The 19,830-nt window shown below is 43.0% G+C and overlaps 1 protein-coding gene across 1 annotated transcript in view; it reads right to left on the bottom strand.

Moving 5' to 3' along the window:
* The window catches only part of LOC119652567 (elongation of very long chain fatty acids protein AAEL008004-like), a 128,233-nt gene that overhangs the window by 94,716 nt on the left and 13,687 nt on the right, over positions 1 to 19,830 (bottom strand). Inside the window, exons 2-3 of the mRNA XM_038056780.1 lie at positions 6,444 to 6,634; positions 6,300 to 6,380 (exon numbers count right to left, since the gene is read on the bottom strand). Coding sequence (XP_037912708.1) covers positions 6,300 to 6,380; positions 6,444 to 6,634 — 272 coding nt within the window. The remainder of the gene's footprint in view (positions 1 to 6,299; positions 6,381 to 6,443; positions 6,635 to 19,830) is intronic.

Below are 19,830 nucleotides of genomic sequence, written 5' to 3'. Positions count from 1 at the left end.
CGGTGTTGGACTTGGTGAAGTTGCAGCTCTCCAGGATTGCGAGTATGCATTTTAAAGGGTAGGCTTTCAAAAGGGTTATGACGATAGGCAGTTCAGCTTCAAAAACCATACAAAACCATGAAAAGAAGGCCACACCCCTTAATCGCTCCATTCAAGTATACCCCTATACCTAAGTAAAGCCCAAGCGTTGCGGGCTTTACTTAGGTATAGGGGTATCATTTCACGGTCACAACAAATTTCATATGATAGCATCTTCTAAGGAGCCGACCATAACCCCTCCCCCCCCCCCCCCTCACTCGTTTTTCCGCCTCTAAAACAACCTTGCAGAAATTGCTCCACCACGACTTTCTCATTAGAATGCCTGGCCTTGAATCTCACCAAATCCTCGTCCAAATGAAAGGGGATTTTGCCTCTACTGAAAACTTCCTGGTTGAAAGGAATACCAAGTTTAACAGTTACACCCTCTTATCCGAGAAAACTACGAGTCTGATCAGACGCGGTTTCGACGATACGTTCACTCTAAAAGAAACCATGGACGACCTTCACGCGTGATTGCGGGGATGATCCCGGTGGGTATTCTAACCGATGAAGCAAGTCGTGTGTAGGGTCTGTAGGTCAGGAAGCGTCTACATGGCAAACATGGGACCAGGCGGAGAAGGGTCGGTGGACACACAGGCTTATCTCAGACATTAGTATGTGGACTATGCAGAACCACGGTGAGACGAGTTATGATCTCAGTTTTTAACCGGACACGGTGGATACAGGAATTATTTCTTGAGGTTGGGTCTGATTGTCCTACGTGTGAAGGTGCAGCCGAAAATACAGAATAAGTCTTCTTTGCTTGCCCAAAATTTAAAAGCTCAAAGAGAAAGCTTGAAATAGAGCTAAATACCCGTTTAACAGTGGAAAATCTGATAAGGTGCATGGTGCAATCAAATACAGCATGGGGCGCGGTAGTTGCAATGGTGAAACGGATTCGCTAGCAGATAAAAGTAGCTTCCCCTCGGACACCACCTTGTCGTGGTGGGGGAGCTGGTTGTAGTTTACTTTTACACTAAGTGTGTCCAAAAACACATGAAGAGGGAAACAGGGGATTGTAATTCTCCAAGTGGTAAGAAGTCACGGACTTCGAATCCACCCGCCACTTTGGGAAATCAGGTCGTGGCCGAGGCAGGGATTTTGGAGGCCTTACCAAATGTTCCCCCGCGGAGAAATCTGTGGAAGGCAGGCTCTCCATTTCAGTGGAAAACCTACACCCGGTGTCTACGGTGCGGTCAGCCAAAAAGGATAGTACAGCAACTCCCTTAATGAGAAGAACTGGAAATCCGACTACGGCCGGCCTGGCGGTGACACTGTGTGTCCCTACGTTCGTGAGGCCTCGAAGAAGTGAAGTAATTGACCTAACAATCTGCACTTCAAAGTTGGTAGAGTTTATTAGAAACTGGCGAGTGCTAGATGAAGTCTCACTCTCAGATCACGGGTACTTAGAATTTACTCTGACTATTTCAGGCGAACAGCCTGTAATACAAAGATGGAATCCTAGGAAAACAGATTAGACGAAGATCAATGAACTTCTTGGCGAAAAAGTTGAGCCCCCTAGGCGACTAAGGACTTCTTTGGCGATAGAAGATCAATTCTTAATTTATTTATTAATTTATATAGTATTTTTCGAGGCCAACGTGGTAAAATGGTTCCATGGTGGAACCGAGAACTGCAGAGACTCCGGAAATCAACCAGATGACTTCGAAATCGTGCCTGCAAAAGCAATAAAGGTGATAACTGGCTAAACTTCCGGAATTCATAGCGTGAATATAAGAGACTCTTAAAACGTTTGAAATGATAGCCTTTTAGAGCATACTGTGAGGAACTGGAAGATGAAAGGAAACCTCCAGGCTGTGCAGAGTCCTTAATAAGGATGAGGTGGCCAATTTTAACTCTCATAGAAACCCGGATGGTACTTGCACGAACTCTAAAGTTGAGTTTATACAGACTCTCTTGGAAGTGCATCACCCGGGACAACAGGTCTCAGAAATGGGAAGAAGTGAATTTGCGGTTTCAGCAAACCCTTCAACACGAAGGTGTTCCAAGGAGAATCCGGACACTGCGAGAGCGGCTATTACCAATGAAAAGGCCAGATCTGCTATACTATCATTTGAACACTTCAAAGACCCTGGCATGGATGGCATCTACCCAGCGATGCTAAGGGAGGGTATAGAGCACTTAGAGCAACTTCTAAGATATATTTTTCGAGGATGTCTTGCCCTGGGCTACATGGCTTCCTCTTGGCAGAAGATAAAGGTAGTCTTCATACCAAAGCGTGGAAAAGATGACTATTCTAATCCAAAGAACTTCAGGCAAATCAGCTTAATATCATTTTCGCTGAAATGTTTGGAGAGACTGGTTGAGCATCACATTCGCGAGAAGGCGCTAAGGTCGCACCCACCAAATGAAAACCAACATGCTTACCAGCGCGAAAAGCCCTGTGAGTCTGCTCTTCATTCACTGCTTTCAAAGATTGAGGATGCAACTTGGAAGAGCGAATACGCGAGGGGGTGTTTGTGGACATTGAAGAGGCTTTTGGTATGCGCCCTTCCAAAAGCTTTCTGATGCAGCCAGAGTGCATGGTGTTCATGAAACCCTAATAAAGTGTGCATACGTTATGCTACCGCAGAGATTTCTGTGCGCTGAAGTGAGTGTCGATTACTACCTAACAACGAAAGCGACGAACACCGATGGCTCAAAAACAGAAAATGGTTCTGGAGCAGGAGTCTACCTCTCGAATAAAAACGTGAAGTGGGCTTTTCCTTTGGGACAATACACAACGGTCTTCCAGGCTGAAGTGTATGCGATCTTAAGGGTGGCAAAGTGGATTATTGATGAGCGGTTGAAGGGCAGGTGCATTGCAATCTCTAGTGATAGTCAAGCTGCATTGAGGGCGTTGAGTAGTACTTTAATCACTTCAAAAATCGTTCAGGAATATAGAAACCGATTGAACTCTGTTTCTAGATTCAATACGGTGGATTTACTCTGTGTATCTGGTCATTGTGGTGTAGAGGGAAATGAAATCTCAGATGCCTTAACAAAAGAGGCGTGAACTTTCCCCATGTCCGGACCGGAACCAGCAATTGGGGTGGCTGATGCTGCCATAAAAAACTGGGAACAAGCTTTTCATAATGCTGCTAGACAGACCAAACTTTTCCTGTCAGAACCAAACAAACTTGCATTATGTTTATCCTGTCAAAAAATAGGAAGACTTGCAGAAGTATTGTGGGAATTCTGACTGGCCATAATTCACTAGCTGGGCATATGTTCAGAATAGGTAGATGATACGTGTCCATCCTGTAATGAGATTTTTTGCTGTTGATGTGCTCAAACGGCAGCGGGTAGCATCACACCACATCACGAAAATGCGGGGATACATTAACGAATCCGGGATATTGCGTTAAATGGGGAATCGAGTACAATAGAGCACTAAGGTCTGAGTGCTCAGAGGCTTTGCCTCTCCCCCACTTCAAACACACACATACACAAGCTGACTCAATATAAAGTCCCAATAAGACCCATTCTTTGTTACAGAGTCCCTACATGGATCACTTGCTCGACCAGAGCTATGAAGAAATGTGAGTCCTTCGAGGGCAGAATCTTGAGACACTGTACCGGCGAGCAATAATAAAACCTCTTCGAGAGTTCGCTTTCAGCCTGGTCGAGAAATTTTTCGAAAGAACGGAGAATCATTCTAATCCACTTATGAGGCAACTTTATCTGGAGGATAACTCCACCCCATTGGCAACATTCTTAAAGCCTTGTTAAATTGTGAGCACCAAACTAAAACCCGGGATTATCGCCCTCTTCAACACTCCATGCCTGATAGCATTACCTAGGTATTCGTGTTCAGAGCGGCAATATGGGTTTCGGCGAGCCCGTTCTACAGTCGATGCAGTAGCAAAAGTCGTGGAATTGGCTCGAAATGCAATGGCCATGGGCAAATGCTGGGCTCTCTTGACGCTGGACGCCAAAAATGCTTTTAACTCAGCCAACTGGGGCTGGATTAAGGGCGCTTTGGCCAAACTGGGTGTTCCTAGCTACTTGGTTCGGCTCATCGAGAGTTACTTTTCGGACAGACTTCTCTCGGACGACGGGCCGAAGGAGTACATTGTGACAGCAGGTGTGCCTCAAGGTTCTGTATTGGGACCGCTGCTGTGGAACATAATGTACGACGGAGTGCTTGGCCTTCGCGTGCTGGAGGAGACAACGCTGATTGGTTTTGCGGACGACTTGACGGTAGTTGCAATTGCAAAGCATCCCGAGGACGTGGAGCTTTATGCAAATGAAGCCATTCATACCATCAAGTTATGGTTACCAATGGCCAAGCTGGACCTGGCGGACGAAAAGACGGAGGCGGTCCTCATTACCAACCGTAGGAAGAACAACACGGTTACCATCCAGGTTGGTAATCGTGAGGTCGTCTCAAAATCGGTTGTCAAATACCTGGGGGTGATGATCGATGCCAAGCTGAGTTTCAAGGGACACTTGGATTATGCGCGAGAGAAGGCAGCAAATGCCAGCTCATCCCTTGCAAGGATGATGCCTAACGTGGGAGGGCCGAAGTATAGTCGCAGGCTACTCATCGCGGGAGTGGTGAGATCGATCCTGCTATACGCGGCCCCTGTCTGGGCGGGAGCGTTGAGCCACGCTGTCAACCGGAGGAAGATATGTTCGGCATACCGGCCAATTGCGCTAAGGGTGTGCAACGCATTTAGGACGGCGTCGACGGAGGCAGTGTGTGTTATCGCAAGAATGATCCCTATAGATCTTCTAGCGAGCGAGGCACACTGGCTCTACGAAAACGGAAGGCAAATTCAGCCGAGGTGAATGCGAATTTCCGAAAAGCCATCAGGAGAGAGTTGTGTGGCAAGTGGCAATAACGATGGGATAACTCCGACAAGGGCTGGTGGACCCATACATTGATCCCGTGTATCGAGAAATGGATCAACCGAAAGCACGGAGAATTGAATTACCACCTGACACAGTTCCTTACGGGACACGGTGGTTATAGGAAGTACTTGCATCGCTTCTAGTTGGACGAGTCTCCCAACTGTCCTGAATGCGGTGCTACACTTGAGGACCCGGAGCACGTTATGTTCCATTGTCCCAGATTTCTGCAGCAGAAAAGGAGGTTGAACAGCATCTTAGGGGCGGACATCGAGACCTCCAACCTGGTGGAAGAGATGTTGAAGTCGGAGGAAAACTGGCTGGTGGCAAATGAGGCAGTAGCAGTGGTGCAGACAAAACTCCTGGAGTTGGATCGAGCTCGGAAGGCGGCGCGACGGAGACGTGACATGGACGAGCTGGTATAGCGAACCAGAGCCTCCCCCGCGAAGTAATACTTTACGGTGGTCCCGCGGGGAGGGGCGGAAGAGTGGGGGTGGTTTTAGTGGGTGTGAATCCCACACACTGCTGCAACCTGGCGCAGCAGCGTTTTTCTAAGATTTCCATCTCCATACATAAAAAAAAAAAAGGTATTCGTTGAGGATTGCAGTGCCGAGTGTCCAGACTGTCTTGAGACACATACTACCTTTCAAGCCTTTCATGATAAGCGATGTCTTTATTAACGGCGTAACAACCGGTATCCGGTCTAGGCCTGCCAGCGATCTGTTGATAATCACTTTACCAACATTAGCTAATACTACTGACAAAATAAAAGCTTTCCAGTGCTAAAGGAGGACGTTCTCTTTGTGTTTGATTGAATGTAGATCGGCAGCCAAGAAAATCCTATTTTCATCATCCAGGAATAATCAAAAATAGGTAAGATCAATGTAGAAAATGGTAGGTTTGGCTTTACCTATTTTAGTTTGTTAGTCCTAGTTGCGTGTGCTAGGTAGGGTGGTCGACTCTTCTGAATCGGCTTCGCCTCTACCCTCTTTAAGTAGCCTCTATTCTCTTTGACTATTTGTATATCATCATTTTTAAAAAGATCTATCCATCTATCTATCTATCTATCTATTTATCTATCTGTTCTAGAATTGAATTCGGAAGGACGAAATTTAATAATACAGACCTAGGTTCTAGTCTTCGATGGTGAATAACCCCATTCGAATGAACTGTATTATCAGCCTGCTTATCTTTAACGCTTATCCATGGCAAGATCCCTTTTTTCTTGGGTGAAGGAACAATTTTATTATACAAGATTTTCTTGAAGGTTTGGATGGTTGCTAGTTGAGTTTACTTAAATTTAGGGTTTTCCGAATGGCCTAGAAACTTTCTCTATTGTGGTTACAGAAAAATATAATGGCACTTACCCTTCTTGACATTGGTCCATCTGAATAATCAACAGGTTGACACTTTAGATTGTAGAATGTCCCCCATCCGGCCATGAGGTGCTAAAGATAAAAGAGCATATTATTCGTTGAATGGCTAATTTCATTTTGATGTCCTTCACTCACCTCATAAAACATGTAGGCACTTAACAGTACTTGGCAGGCATTATAAACTATAAGTGTGGTCTTCAGGTTCATTGGCTTCCTATCTCTCATATAAATTGGACCTATCACTAAAACCCATGCTAAATATGTGGCAACCATTCCTAGCGTTGGCAGTGGGTTTTCCATGAATGGATAGCTAATTGCTCGAGGATCTGTAACAAAACAAAAAAGTAAATAATATTTATCATTAGAAAAACCACTGGAAATTGCAACTAAACAAATGTTATTGTCAACAAAAACGTTCTTTAATAATAGCGTTGTCGGCAAATAATAGTATCTACAGATTTATTGCCATCTCATCGTCTATGCATGAGACTTGATACTGATAATTATCTCGTACAGTTATGTAGAAACTTCATGATCTCCGGCGGATACGAGAGAAGATGTTTTAATGTATCTTAAAGCAGTTTTCTATCTTCTAGACATGTCAACTAGACAAATGATGAATAGGTTGCAAGATTCAAATCACTTACAATGGCTAATTAGTAATCTTAAGATACGCTCTGGTGCAGAATGATTCAGTGTAATTGCACTAGGCCTTCACGAATAAGGAAGGAGCAAGATTTTATTGATAATTTGAATTAAAAGCGAAAAAAAAGTATATCTAAAATTAGAAAAGATAAATATCGCTGATGTTGACATTTAAATAATTTTGGAAGAGCATCATCAATGTCGATGCATTTTTTATAGTATCCAATCAAGTAAGTCCGACAAAATTCACATAATTCTTTGAGATTTGCCTTCCTTCACCTGATTTAGTACAATAAATAGATTGTATCTTCGGTTTTTGTTAAATATCTTTAACAAAAAAACTGCAAAGAAGCCAGATCATTCGATATTATATACTCTAAGCATATTATCTGCACGAGTGAAATTTGAAAAAAAAGTCCCTGAAATCTATACCTTATGAATCTGATCTTTATGGAAAATGAATGTGCAACACGTTTTTCATCTTTCAGATAAATATGTATAACACACAATCGGATAAGGAAATTCTGTAGGTCAGGGATGACGGTGACAAACAATGTCAATAATCGTCTTGTTAAACCACATTCCAAGTTTGCAGTTTGCAATATAAACTATAATCTTAAATATGGCTTGATATTTCGTAATATGTGGTATATAGTATCTGAGTATGTTTGTATCTACAATTGGTCGTCATTGTTTTCATTTAATCCAGTTCAATATGCAAACATTTAAATGCTTGTTTCAGTCCGTGATATTTGATACTACTCGACACCTTTGCTGCGGCGTAGGCATTTATTTCTGTTAATTAAGTCTTTGCAATTGTGTTCGATAGTTAATTTAATTATAGATAGCGATATCGTATAGTGTAGGTACATATCTTTTACGGTATTTGTCAAAGACCTGTTGGGGTTAATTAATGAATATTTTTTTATATGATACACATGATGAGATAGATTCGCTGTTGATTTGAAAGAAATCATGGAGGGGCCATGGACTACTTTTTTGGAGATTGGTCGGTTTTCAACATGGTGGGGTCTGAATTCTCCTGCACTGCGAGGGCCAGCCTTTTCCAGGGAATTGTCAGATCCCTTCTTGCTATGCAACAACTTCTAAATCTACTGCTGATCAGTTAGTTGAGAGGTTACTTGAAATGTACTTCAGCTCCCCCCCATGACTTCCTGAGATGCTCGCCCTCATCTGCTACTGTCCTGTGCCAAGTGCCATTGGGGCGATCCACTCGTCGGCCATCCACTGCATGCACAGTACGTACGAATGCCGGGTCTGTGCGTCGATCAAGTTCTCCGTTTGAGACAGTGTCAGGCCAGCGCACTCGGATGATACGATGCAGAGAGAGCTTGGAGCTATCGGGTAACATTAAAGTTCACTTTCCCTGTACTGCTCTCATATAGCAAAACAGGACGAACACTAGCACACAACAATCTCAACTTGATCTTGGTGTTGAGATAGCTACATTTCCAGATTTTCGACAGAGCAACGAAAGCGGATCTAGTGCTTCGACCGACATCCAAATCGATATCACCATCAGCAAAAACCACGCTTCCCAAATATACCAATTGATCGACGCTTTCGATGCTCTAGCCATTGATAGGGGGATAGTCAGACTGATAACCTTGGTTTTGTTGGTGTTTATCTTCAGTCCAACTCTACTTGCCTCTATTTCCAAATCCAGAGCCATTTGGCCAAGGTCCATGACCGGGTGATGTCATGAGCGTAGTCGAGATATTTGAGGAAAGATGTCATCGTCCATTGTATTCCTCCTCGTCCTCCGGACAAGACAGCATGAAAAACGTCCTCGATAACAAGAAAAAATAATATTGGTGACAAGATGCAACCTTGGCGGACTCCGCTTTCGACCTTAAAATGCTCCTAAATTTTACCTTGGCGCAGCACGTGACATTGGGCGCCACCATATGCCACTCTATTAATAGCTATTAGTTCCTCTAGAATCCATATCCTACGTGGAGCACTCCAGACACCCTCCGTGTTCGCGTTATCTAAAGCTTTCTCGAAATCGATGAAGCGCTGGTGCAGCGAAGATCTAAATTCTGCCCACTGTTCCAATATAATCCGTAGTATGTTGATATGGTCAATGCAGGAGGATCCGGAACGGAAACCAGCCTGCTCTCTATCGATCTAGCTTTCGAGACGCTCTTTTCGTTCCAAGATTATTTTAGCTATTATTATATTTGCGATGGCAGGATACCCCTCAAAATGTTACATTCAAAGCGAGTGCGTTTTTTTGGGATCCTGATGATCATGCCTTTCCTCCTATTTCTGAGAAAAATCTGGGATTCCCAAAATTTCTGAACGAGTGGAAGCAGCAGATTTGCAGTAACTGAGTGACTCACTTCCATCGGGGGAGGATATGAGCTACAAAATGGTATATAGGTTGGGGGATCTGGGAGCCAGGAAAATTGCTGAAGCTTGGTGGTATCTTGGGCATCTATTTTCAAACGTTTCTAACTCCGGTAATATTGAGAATTTCGAGAAAAGGAGCGAAATGATTGATTTCTCTTCTCTTTGACGGATCAGTCCGTACTCGTATGTTGGGATGATTAGCGCTTTCATCCTCAAGAGGAAGGGCGTCATAGGATGTGATACGGTCTAGAACTGTATTGAAGTATTTTTTCCACCTCTCCGGTTGCTCGTCATCGCGGATGCGAAATCAACCGTTGACTTCCTTCACAGGACCATCGAAACAGAAGTCTGACAGACGTCTAACTAATAGTTTAGAGGTGGGATAATTTCACCAATCTAAATTCTACGTGGTATTTCTCCTGATGAAAGGCCCTAAGGTTTGTTGAACAGGGATATTTATTTCAAGTAGGTAACCTATAATCGGCTCACTCATAAGAGTCGACGCGGTAGGGCAAGGCTTTTCGACCAAAGGATGACCAGGATAGACATATGTACAGTTTTGAGATGGGCGACCTTAATTTAAGAGTTTTTTTTAAACCCCCTACCGTCTCTTTTCTGCATTTGAACTGGGTTGGTTTTCGTAAAAGTATTGGTTAGAAGTCTGCAAGTTTACACACTTTAATACTACCGAAACGTCAACAGTTTCTCGGATAGGGACTAATTGCGCGACTACGACTTCTGACTATCAAAAATGATTCTGGAATATGGCTGACGGTTAGGCAGATCATCATTGCAATCGGTATTGAAGGCCTCTCGAATATTCACTTTCTCCAAATTTCTCTTTTCGTAGTTTATCCTGCATTCCTGTGATCATGGAGTTGATCATATCCCAATCCTTCCGGCAAGCTATCATTCTCCGGACAAAGTTTTCCGGTGATAGTACTTCATCCAGAGTTTCCTCTAGGTTCCTCCTTTCTTCCAAGAATCTCGGATATTGGCAGATCACATACGCTGGGTCCCCTGGGACCTCATCGTAGTTTGGGCAATCAGATGAGGTATCAAATTTAATTCTGTACAGGCATTACCGATATCCTCCAGAACCGGTGAGAAACTTCGTAAAATTATAATTGATCTCCTCGATGAAAGGGTAGCTTGTAAATTCAACGACCCCTTTTTGATTGCTCTCATCGCTGTTGCCAACTCCATATGGATCTCTATCTTTTAGCTTTTTTCAAATGCGATAAGGGAGAAATGGACCTGATGTTATATATGTTCATCATCTCGCCTGCCAAGATGTCAGTCGTTATTATTCCCGAAATGACGAATGCTGCTTAAAGCTGCTCTTCAGTAGACCGCACTCGGTTTATGTACATTGCCTAAAACATGCGCTAACCAAACCTTAACAGCACTGATTGCTTCGTACAACTCAATATCTGTCGTTTGTCTAATTCACCACCATGGCCTCCTCCGGATCTGAAAGCTTAATTACATCATGATGTTCTTGAGTAGTGGGCACAATACGTAGAAAAAGTTCTCCTTGGGTCCATCAACGGTGTCATACCAGAGCGTCGCCAAAGACTTCCAACTAAGGTTCTAACTGGCCGAGTTGAATGGATTCCTCGCTGCCAAACCACGCAATATTTGCTGATACAATCCCTTCCGTGAATTGCATTTTCGACTAAGCCAGCAACCCTTTTTGATGGCATAAATGGATGATTTGGCTTTTCGGAGCTCAAACTGGTGATCTGATATGCCTCCTTGACTTTCGACGACTGGGAGTAATTTATTATAGATTATCCACTCCAACATTTTCCCCATAGTGACATATGGGAGGTTTACTAGCCTCGGACACGCACGCTTCGAACAACTCAGCGAGCTTATCCGATCAGCATTTGACGGCAAGCTTGAGGGCCTTTTTCGATATGCCGTACAGATTTGGGGCGTTGCTGTCACCTATTCGATCACAGATCCACAGCAACTTGTCTCTGATGACTGCCGAAATCGGGGCCACATTCAGAGGTCGCGGAAAGATGTCAGTATCCCCTCTCTTGCTGGGGAAATAACCTCTTGTCGATTTTATAGGTGCTACCCCACCGGTTTATATCCACCTGCAAACAAAGCTTCTCTTGCTTTGCTGGATGGCGCGTCTGAGGTTCTTTCAGGTTTCCTTTTACCCTTGATCGATCTTACCTATACGGCGGCAAGCGGGTCGTATGCTGACAAGTTCGCTTTTCCATCAGTAATTCGGTTTCTAGTGGCGAATCAGCATTTTTAGGCATTGCTGATAATACCTTGCTCGGGCATGTGATAAGGAGATATGGTTCTAGTGACCGTAATAACGATGGTGAAAGGTTTGTAATTGAAGGTTTGTATTTGACGACTCATTGTTCGAGAGCAGAGGCTGCTACAAGATCAGTTGGGTTTCGCTTGACCTTCACCAGATGGTTCTTTGCCTTCGGTTGCATGTTACGACAGTATTTGTACAAAGGGAACACATCGTGGGCCTCTGAGATTCAACAAGGGCGGATCGGGTTCGGTAGTTAGCTCAGCTTAACGGTGAAAGCTTTTGAGGGGGACAGGTTTTGTGCGGCACTCAAATTGGCACGGCTAAAGAAAAAGCCATACAAATCATGATGGGTGACGTAGGCGTATGATAATACTATGCCCAGAAGGCGTTTGCTCCCCAGTAAGCAACCATCAGTTGGGAATCGCAAGTTGCGAGCCCTATGTTTCCGGGCAAGGAGGCTCAATCAGAGGTTCAGGGGAAAGCCCGGTGGCGATGGATGAGAAGAGATACATAGGTAACTGCGTTTGCGCCCAAAGGAAGCGATTCGGAGGAGTAAAAAGAGTTGCTTCAAACAGCTGTGTGATCACTCCGATATAAACCCTTGGGGCGAGGACCACAGGGAGGTAATGAAGCGGCTGCGGAGATCACCCCAGGTGACCTGCTCGCGCCTTCTGAAACATATTGTTACCAATCTGTTCCCTTATCACGAAAATAAGGAAAATTAAATGGTCGTTCAGCTAAATGAGGACATAATACCTCCAGTAACTGTGGAGGAGCTGCGGGAAATATGTGGTAGGATCGGTGATAACAAGGCCCCAGGTTTGGATGGCATCCCCAACCGAGCTTTGGAACTGGCAGTGAAGGCTTCCTTCGAGAAGGAATATTCACTGTTCAGTGGAAAAACAACAAGTTGGTATTACTTTCTAAACCTAACAAGCCACCTGGAGATGCAGCATCATATTGTGCCATCTGTCTGTTGGATACAATGGGGAAGATGATAGAGAGAGCCAACTACAATAGACTCCTACCCATCGTCGAAAATAGCATTGGCTTGTCGGAGTGCCGGTTTGGTTTCCACCGTGCATACTCTACGGTGGTTGCAATAAGCATGGTAGTGTGCCTGACAAAAGACGCACTGATTCCTGCCGCTGAATGTCAAAAGGGCATTCAACTTGACCAACTGGAGCAGAATTAAAGGCGCGTTGGCTAACATAGGTGTCCCAGGGTATTTAGCGAATTTGGTGAAAAATTACCTCTCAGTGAGGAGTCTCCGGTATGGGACGGATGAGGGCCTCGAAGAGTACATTGTCACAGCCAGGATGCCACAGGGATCGGTACTGGGTCCCTTGTTGTGGAATGTTATGTATAATGGGGTGTTTGCTCTTCCCGTCCCACAGGGGACTACGATTGTCGGCTTTGCTGTTGACATCTAGCTGTGGTTGTTACAGCAAAACACTCAGTAAATGTGGAGGTCTACGCGACGGAAATAGTTAGAGAGGTAAAGTCCTTTCTAGAAAGAGTTGGGACTGGACTGAGGCATAGGAAAAACCCCTGTGAAAGTGGAAGTCAGTGGATATACGGTCGTATCAAAGCAGGCTATTGAATACCTGGGATGATGAGCTTTAGGGAACATCGCTTTGGTTTGGATGATTTTCCGAATTGTCCTAGCTGCGGTGGAATACCGTAGGAACCAGAGTATGCGATGTTTCCCTGCCTAAGATTCGCAATGGGGAAAAGGGATCTAAACCAAGCGGTGGGTAGGAGCGTGAACCCGGAGAACGGCCAAAGGAGAAATGGCTTAAGGTTTCCTCCGCAGTCGTGAAAATACAGGAGGAGTTGCTGAAGCAAAAAAGAATGAAAAGCGAAAGAACCAGATGGATGAGTGCCAAAGGGCAAACCTACCCCGCGGAGTAATACCTAAATGATGGTCCTGCGGGGCTGGGACTGGAGAGACCGGGGGTGGTTTTTAGTGGATGCGAATCCCACACGTACCTGCTGTAGCTTCGACGTTAAGATTTTTCAGCTCCGTGTGCGAACAGAAAAAAAAATATACCATTCATCGTAGCGATATATGCCTCCATTACCTCAAGGGGGCGTTTATTGCCTTTGGTGATTGTCAAGCAATTAGGCCCGTTGATGCTTCAATCTGAGAGATCGTCACTTTATTTGCGTTGGACTGACAAGTGTGGCACTTTCATTGCTCCGCGATATTTGATTTCTTTTAGTTCTGGGCGGATCACTGCTACTGACAGTAGACGCGGTGGTGTTACTGGCAACAATTCCAATTCGGATGAGTGGCTCGGGATTAGCTTTGTTGTGAAGCGAAAGAAGTAGCGAAGTCACGGAATAGTCTTAACTTGCTTACCCACTCTGCACTCTATTTTTTTAGGGGAAGCTAGGGAGAACAGCAAAGGAAAGTAGAATATGCAGGAAAAATACATTCTCATAAAAATTTCCATTCTCAAAAACAGGTTGATTGTGATACATGTTTGTATGTATCTAAATAATGAAAAAAAAAATATTTGCAGTGTAGCCCTGAGCCAGACAGTTTGCGCCCTGAGTGTACTTTGCACCCATGTGATGATTAAAGAGAAGGAAGCAAACCAGGGCAGAGGTAAGGCGGCGTCTGATGAGTTATTTCAGTTTTAAATAGATAATTTAAGATAGAAGACAGTGTCTTCACAATTGGTCAGGTTTTTAATATTTAAACTATCTTATATATAAAAATCAATTGCTGTTCGTTAGTCTCGCTAAAACTCGAGAACGGCTGAACGGATTTATCTTATCTTGATTCTGAAATGTCCGTGGAGGTCTAGGAAAGGTTTAAAAGGTGAGAAAAATTCGAATAATTGCCGGTAAAACCCTAAAAACAGCACTTTTCTTCTTCCCATATAAACGTTTTTTTCAAAATAAAATTTAGAGTCAATTTGAACTTTATTGATATTCAATAGAGTTCAATCACTCACTGTGTTCATCGGACCTCATATTCCAGCTATGAAACGGACAAATTTTTTAACGTAACCAACCAAGTGACAATCTTTATTTCTAAAAAGACAAAAGATATCAAATGTTTGACAGCTCAGAACATGTTGTATTGGAAAATAGAATTTCTGTTTTTAGTATTTTTGTTTCTCACCGTTTAAACCTTCTCTGAATTTCCATAAATATTTCAAGACCAAACTAGACTACCTAGACCTAAACTAGATATTAAGTTTTGTTACAAATTAAATTTCTGAACGCAACGATAATATTTGACATTAGATTTGACAACCAACTAATGTGTCAATCCATCCTGTTGCACTTTAGAACACGGAAAGAAGTATTACGATATTGCGTTACGATATCTATGAGTACGCGAGAACTTTCTTTACTTTGGGGATCCTTTGCGATAGTGACATTCAATCAAATGTGGGAAGAGCTACCTCACGTGCTAACCGCACTGATGACTAGAGAGAGACAGATCAAGAAAATAGTCGTATTGCTATGTCAGAGTTGCGTTTTTTAGTGAGTGATAATGAAGTAGATAGGCTTAGAATGCAACGAGTTCGTGCACATCAAACACAACAACAGCAATCACGACATAATGAAATTGATCGAATCCGCAGACGGAATGCTTCACAATATGCTTTCTTATTAAATACGGATTCGTTTTGTTTGTTTTAAAATTATTTTATACAAAAGTTTAGGTCTTTTATTTATCGGTTGAGGCAGTACGAAGTCTGTCGGGTCAACTAGTGAAAATATAAAAATCTAACTAATTTTATATGGGAACATAATGTGGTTTGACTTGAAGCGTCAAACTATAGCCGTTAACAAGTTTATCTACATTCGCTCATGCATTACCAATAAAGGATTTCAAGGGCAAATCGACCACTCATCACCAATTGCACTTTATTTATGAAATCGAAGACCAAATATTATTTACATGAATCCATCGAAATAACCGTTTTTGGCGAAATTATATTATCCAAATTATCATCTACACACGCGGCATGACCCAAATTCATGTGAAGAAAACGCAACACAACTTACACCGTATGGCGGATTTCGCAAGTTACCAAGACTGACCAGAGTCAATAGATCATATTATGAAATAATTAGTAACATTTTCGATAACGGATGCTAATTCACTGGGAAATGAAAGTCAATGTCAAGTGTATGCTTGCCGCTTTACAAAATACTGCGAAAGTTTTCTGGGTGACAGACTTGCAGGTTCCAAAGTATCGCAAACACCAACTTCCATGTTCGATGTAAAGTGCTTTTTGGTAAACACAGTGGGAGGACAGTTTTTGGTTTTTATGGTGTTAAAGGCCTCATAGTTATGGCAAACAAAAAAATTAGCAGTCTCAAGTTGTTTTGTAATCGAACCCATTTAAACTATATCTGAAAATATTATAGATAGTATCTATGGACGTAATTGGGTCAGCATGCATATGAAATCACTTTCAGTACGATTAATAAACATTGCTAAATAGTGAGGCTCATACAACAACTAATTTACTAAACTGCTTGTTAGATTAAATCAATTATATTATTAAAAAAAAACAAAGGTTTTTCAAGTAGTGTAGCGGAAGTAATAACAAAAACAAAAAAAATGTGTCTTTTATGGCAGTAATAACCACAGCTGAGAAATGAAAATTGAATTAATTAAGAAAGATATGTAAAATTCAAAAATAAATACAATTGATGAAGAAAATGGCAAATTCTGAAACTAAATGTTACCTATTAGCACTTTGTTGTATGATAGATTGTAGCTAAGAGGGTTGTATTCCCAATAATTCTTAACAAAATGAGGGAAAACCAGATAATATTTGCTGATCTGATGTACCATACTAACTGGTTCCTGATGACAAAGAAAAGATACGAATATCGAGCGGTCGGTGGTTCCTACCCTCATCATAAATTAGAATTAGAATGGATTCTATTAGGGAGATAATCCGTGTATCTTATCCCGGAATTGCGCAATCAATTCAATTTAGTTGCTGTCTCTCTTATATGGGCCTCCAGGAAAATCTCTCGTCGGGAGAATCACTACTTTCTCCCTTCTCAATTCGAAGGGCATGACTCTACGTGAACAAAGTATATAAAGTCAGGAGATTACTATAAAAGATAATTTTTAAAATCAATCAGATACTACGAATCAAATCCACTAAAATATCTGGTGAGTGTGAATAAACTATCTATTGATAGTTGCCATTGAGATAGTTGTAATTCAAAACCACGAAATATTAGTGTTGCGTAGGTGGATATGAAGATCTCCCTCCAAGGTTTGAAGTTGGTTGGCAATTTTAGATCCATTGATCTCTCTAACCCTGAAACGACTTAAGCGAAAGTGAACGTCCTTCAAGGAGATAATGACACTGTGCATGTTACTTTTCTGGCTTTTTCACCGTTATTGGGAATTTACTACGCAATCTAGTTGCTTTTATAGTGTAGGTTTGGAAACTGGTCCTGAGGAAAAAATTATATTTATACGCTCGGGTAAGTGAATGGACCGGAAAAGATGAGTTCTTTGACCGTTCTTGATGGCTTTATATGTATTTCCTGATTTATTTCGATGCGTTCAACAACCGTTCGAGGTCGCTGCTATTTTTTATCCATTTTTGACAACATAGTTACGTTGAGTCAAAGGAACTAATAACAAATTTAAAAAATATTATAATAAAGGTTTTATGAACATTCACGATGTTTACAATGGGAGTGAGAAAGGTATTGATAGATACTAACTAGGTATTGATAGATACTAATTGATAGATACTAACTTCGGTGTCTTCCTTTTCAAACCCAAAGCCATTTGGCTAAAATTCGTGACTCGGTGAGAGGGTGGTCCGTTGACGCTGATGGACTCCGCTTTGGACTTCCGATTTCCCTGAGACTTAACCTTGATGCGGTGTCATATGTCGTTTTTATGATAGTTATTAGTTTTTCCGAAATGATGCTTCTCCTGAGCACTGCAAATACACTCCGTGTTCAAGCCATAGAAAGCCTTCTGTAAATCAATCAGGGAGTAGGTAAGTAGGTGGGTCAATAAGTCCTGTGGTGCGCCGTTTTGATGCCACAAACTCCTAAGACCTTGACTGGTGTTGTGAGAGCAGGGAGGCAGAGATCAGCCGACTCGGATATTCAGAGCAAAACCGTAGCCTTCACGAAGGCAGGCAGCTCTCCCACCCTGCAGCTAAAAATCTCTCTGAGGTTCCCAAAGAATAGTTTACCAAGTGTCCGTAGCCTGATTCTAGCTAGAGCTGGGCAATCGCAGAGAAATTGCATGTGAGTTTCCCTAACTAGTTTCGTTAACTAGTGCGAATAGACTCCGGCCTTGACAGCCTCTAGCGAGACACCGATTGAATCCAGCGAAGGGCTGCCAATAGCAGAGTCCTGCCTGACCAATGCGCCAGCCCGCTTATTCTCCTTTATATTCCTATGACTGGGAACCCAGAGGAGGGTGACCTTGAGCGTACCGCCCAGACTGTCCAGCGCGTCTCTGCACTGCCCCACCAGCCTGAAGGATATCGTCGCTGAGTATAAGACCTTGATGGCCGCTTGGCTGTCGTTCAGAATGGCCATGTTACGCTCGGGGCTCGAATCACGCTCCACCCATCGACTGACTTCCAATATCGCCAGTACTTCCGCTTGGGATACATTGGCGAAACCTGGAAGATCATACGACTCGGATACACTATGCATACAGGTTGAGAAAGTAACCTCGATCTGGATCAGGCAGAATACTTTTCCCACAGCTTATCCGTTCATACGAGGCCCTCCCCGAAATGATCATGCTTGACGTAAGTGAAGTCGACTTAGAAAAAGGCAGATAATTGAAAGGCGCCAGAAGTTGATAAGATTCATAACTTCTGGCTGAACTGGTTCAAGAGAACTCACAGGGTATTGGCAAATCATTTTAATCAGATGATTGCCGACCCGGAATCAGTTCCACAATTTTTCACCAAGGGATAAGTTTCCTCATCCACATGGAACAGGTTGCCTTCTCCCATCCTAAATGTCGACCAATTACTTGTCTTCCTACCATCTACAAGGTCTTCACTTCAGTTCTGTAAGCGAACATCCTAAAACATTTCGGTCGAATGTGAGGGAAGTGTGTAGCTTCAAGCGCTTGCAGAGCTTGATGTGGCATTGACGAATGTTTGGAAATCAAACACTTTCTGATGAAAAGCCCTGAAGCCTATAGAGGACCCTGACAGATATAAGCGCGAAGTTAGCGAGGCGAGTCGCTTGACATGTTAATCAGGATTATACGTATTTGGCACGGTGATCAAAAGGTTATTGGGTTCAAAAATGAGCTACCACCATATGTCGGTTGTACTCAGATGAGGGTGGAATGCGGGGTACGAGACGATATAAGACTGAACGGCACGGCCATAGAAATGGTCACTCTAGTGAACCAATTGATCATGAAAGCGTGCGGCCGACAGGAGGTAACACAACTTCTAGTGGGAGTACACAGTCAATAGAGTGGCAGCACCATGAAGGCCATTTGTAGAAGCAAAAGAAGTTTTCGCGACTACATAAGGGGTAAAAGGCAAAAGGTGATCAAATTCGACTAGTGCACAATTCCTTCATTTCCGAAGATCCGGTGACAATAAGGCTCTAAGGAAGCCCTAACAAAGCGTTAGAACTAAAAATTAAGGGAAGGTCCAACCTATTGTCAACACTTTCAAGGTGTGTCTAAAAAAGGAATATTTTCTATCCAGCGGAAAAAGCAAAGTTATGGACTTAAAGACAGCATATCCCCCGATCTGCTTGGGGAAGATGATGGAGGGAGTCACTAATTACAAGATATTGCCTATCGTTGATGGCAATGCCCTGTCAGAATGATTGCGTCCCCTGCAGTGTGGTACTTGGCAGGACAATTTTGGCAGATGGCGTACCGTGTTGGCGTTGGATGTCAAAAACGACCAAGATCAATTTAATCATGGACCGTAGAAAATGAAAAGCGCTGGGAAAGTGGATGTAATTTAGTGGTTGGTCAAGAGTCTGATCAATAAGAGGTGACAGGGCGAACAATACTGAGGTAGGTTTGGCTTTGAGACTTTCGTCGGTGCATCGATTGCAAAGGACATCAGTTGTGGAAATTCACTTGATCAAGTTTCGATTGATACTGGGAGTATTTACATGGTCTTACCTTAGAAGAGAGTCAAAAGGAGGGAAACGATTGGAAGAAACGGCTACTGATGGACTTATTCCATACAATTGCTT

This window comes from Hermetia illucens, chromosome 3, assembly GCF_905115235.1.
Source record: "Hermetia illucens chromosome 3, iHerIll2.2.curated.20191125, whole genome shotgun sequence".
Taxonomy (NCBI): Eukaryota; Metazoa; Arthropoda; class Insecta; order Diptera; family Stratiomyidae; genus Hermetia; species Hermetia illucens.
This window is presented reverse-complemented; position numbering and strand designations above follow the sequence as displayed.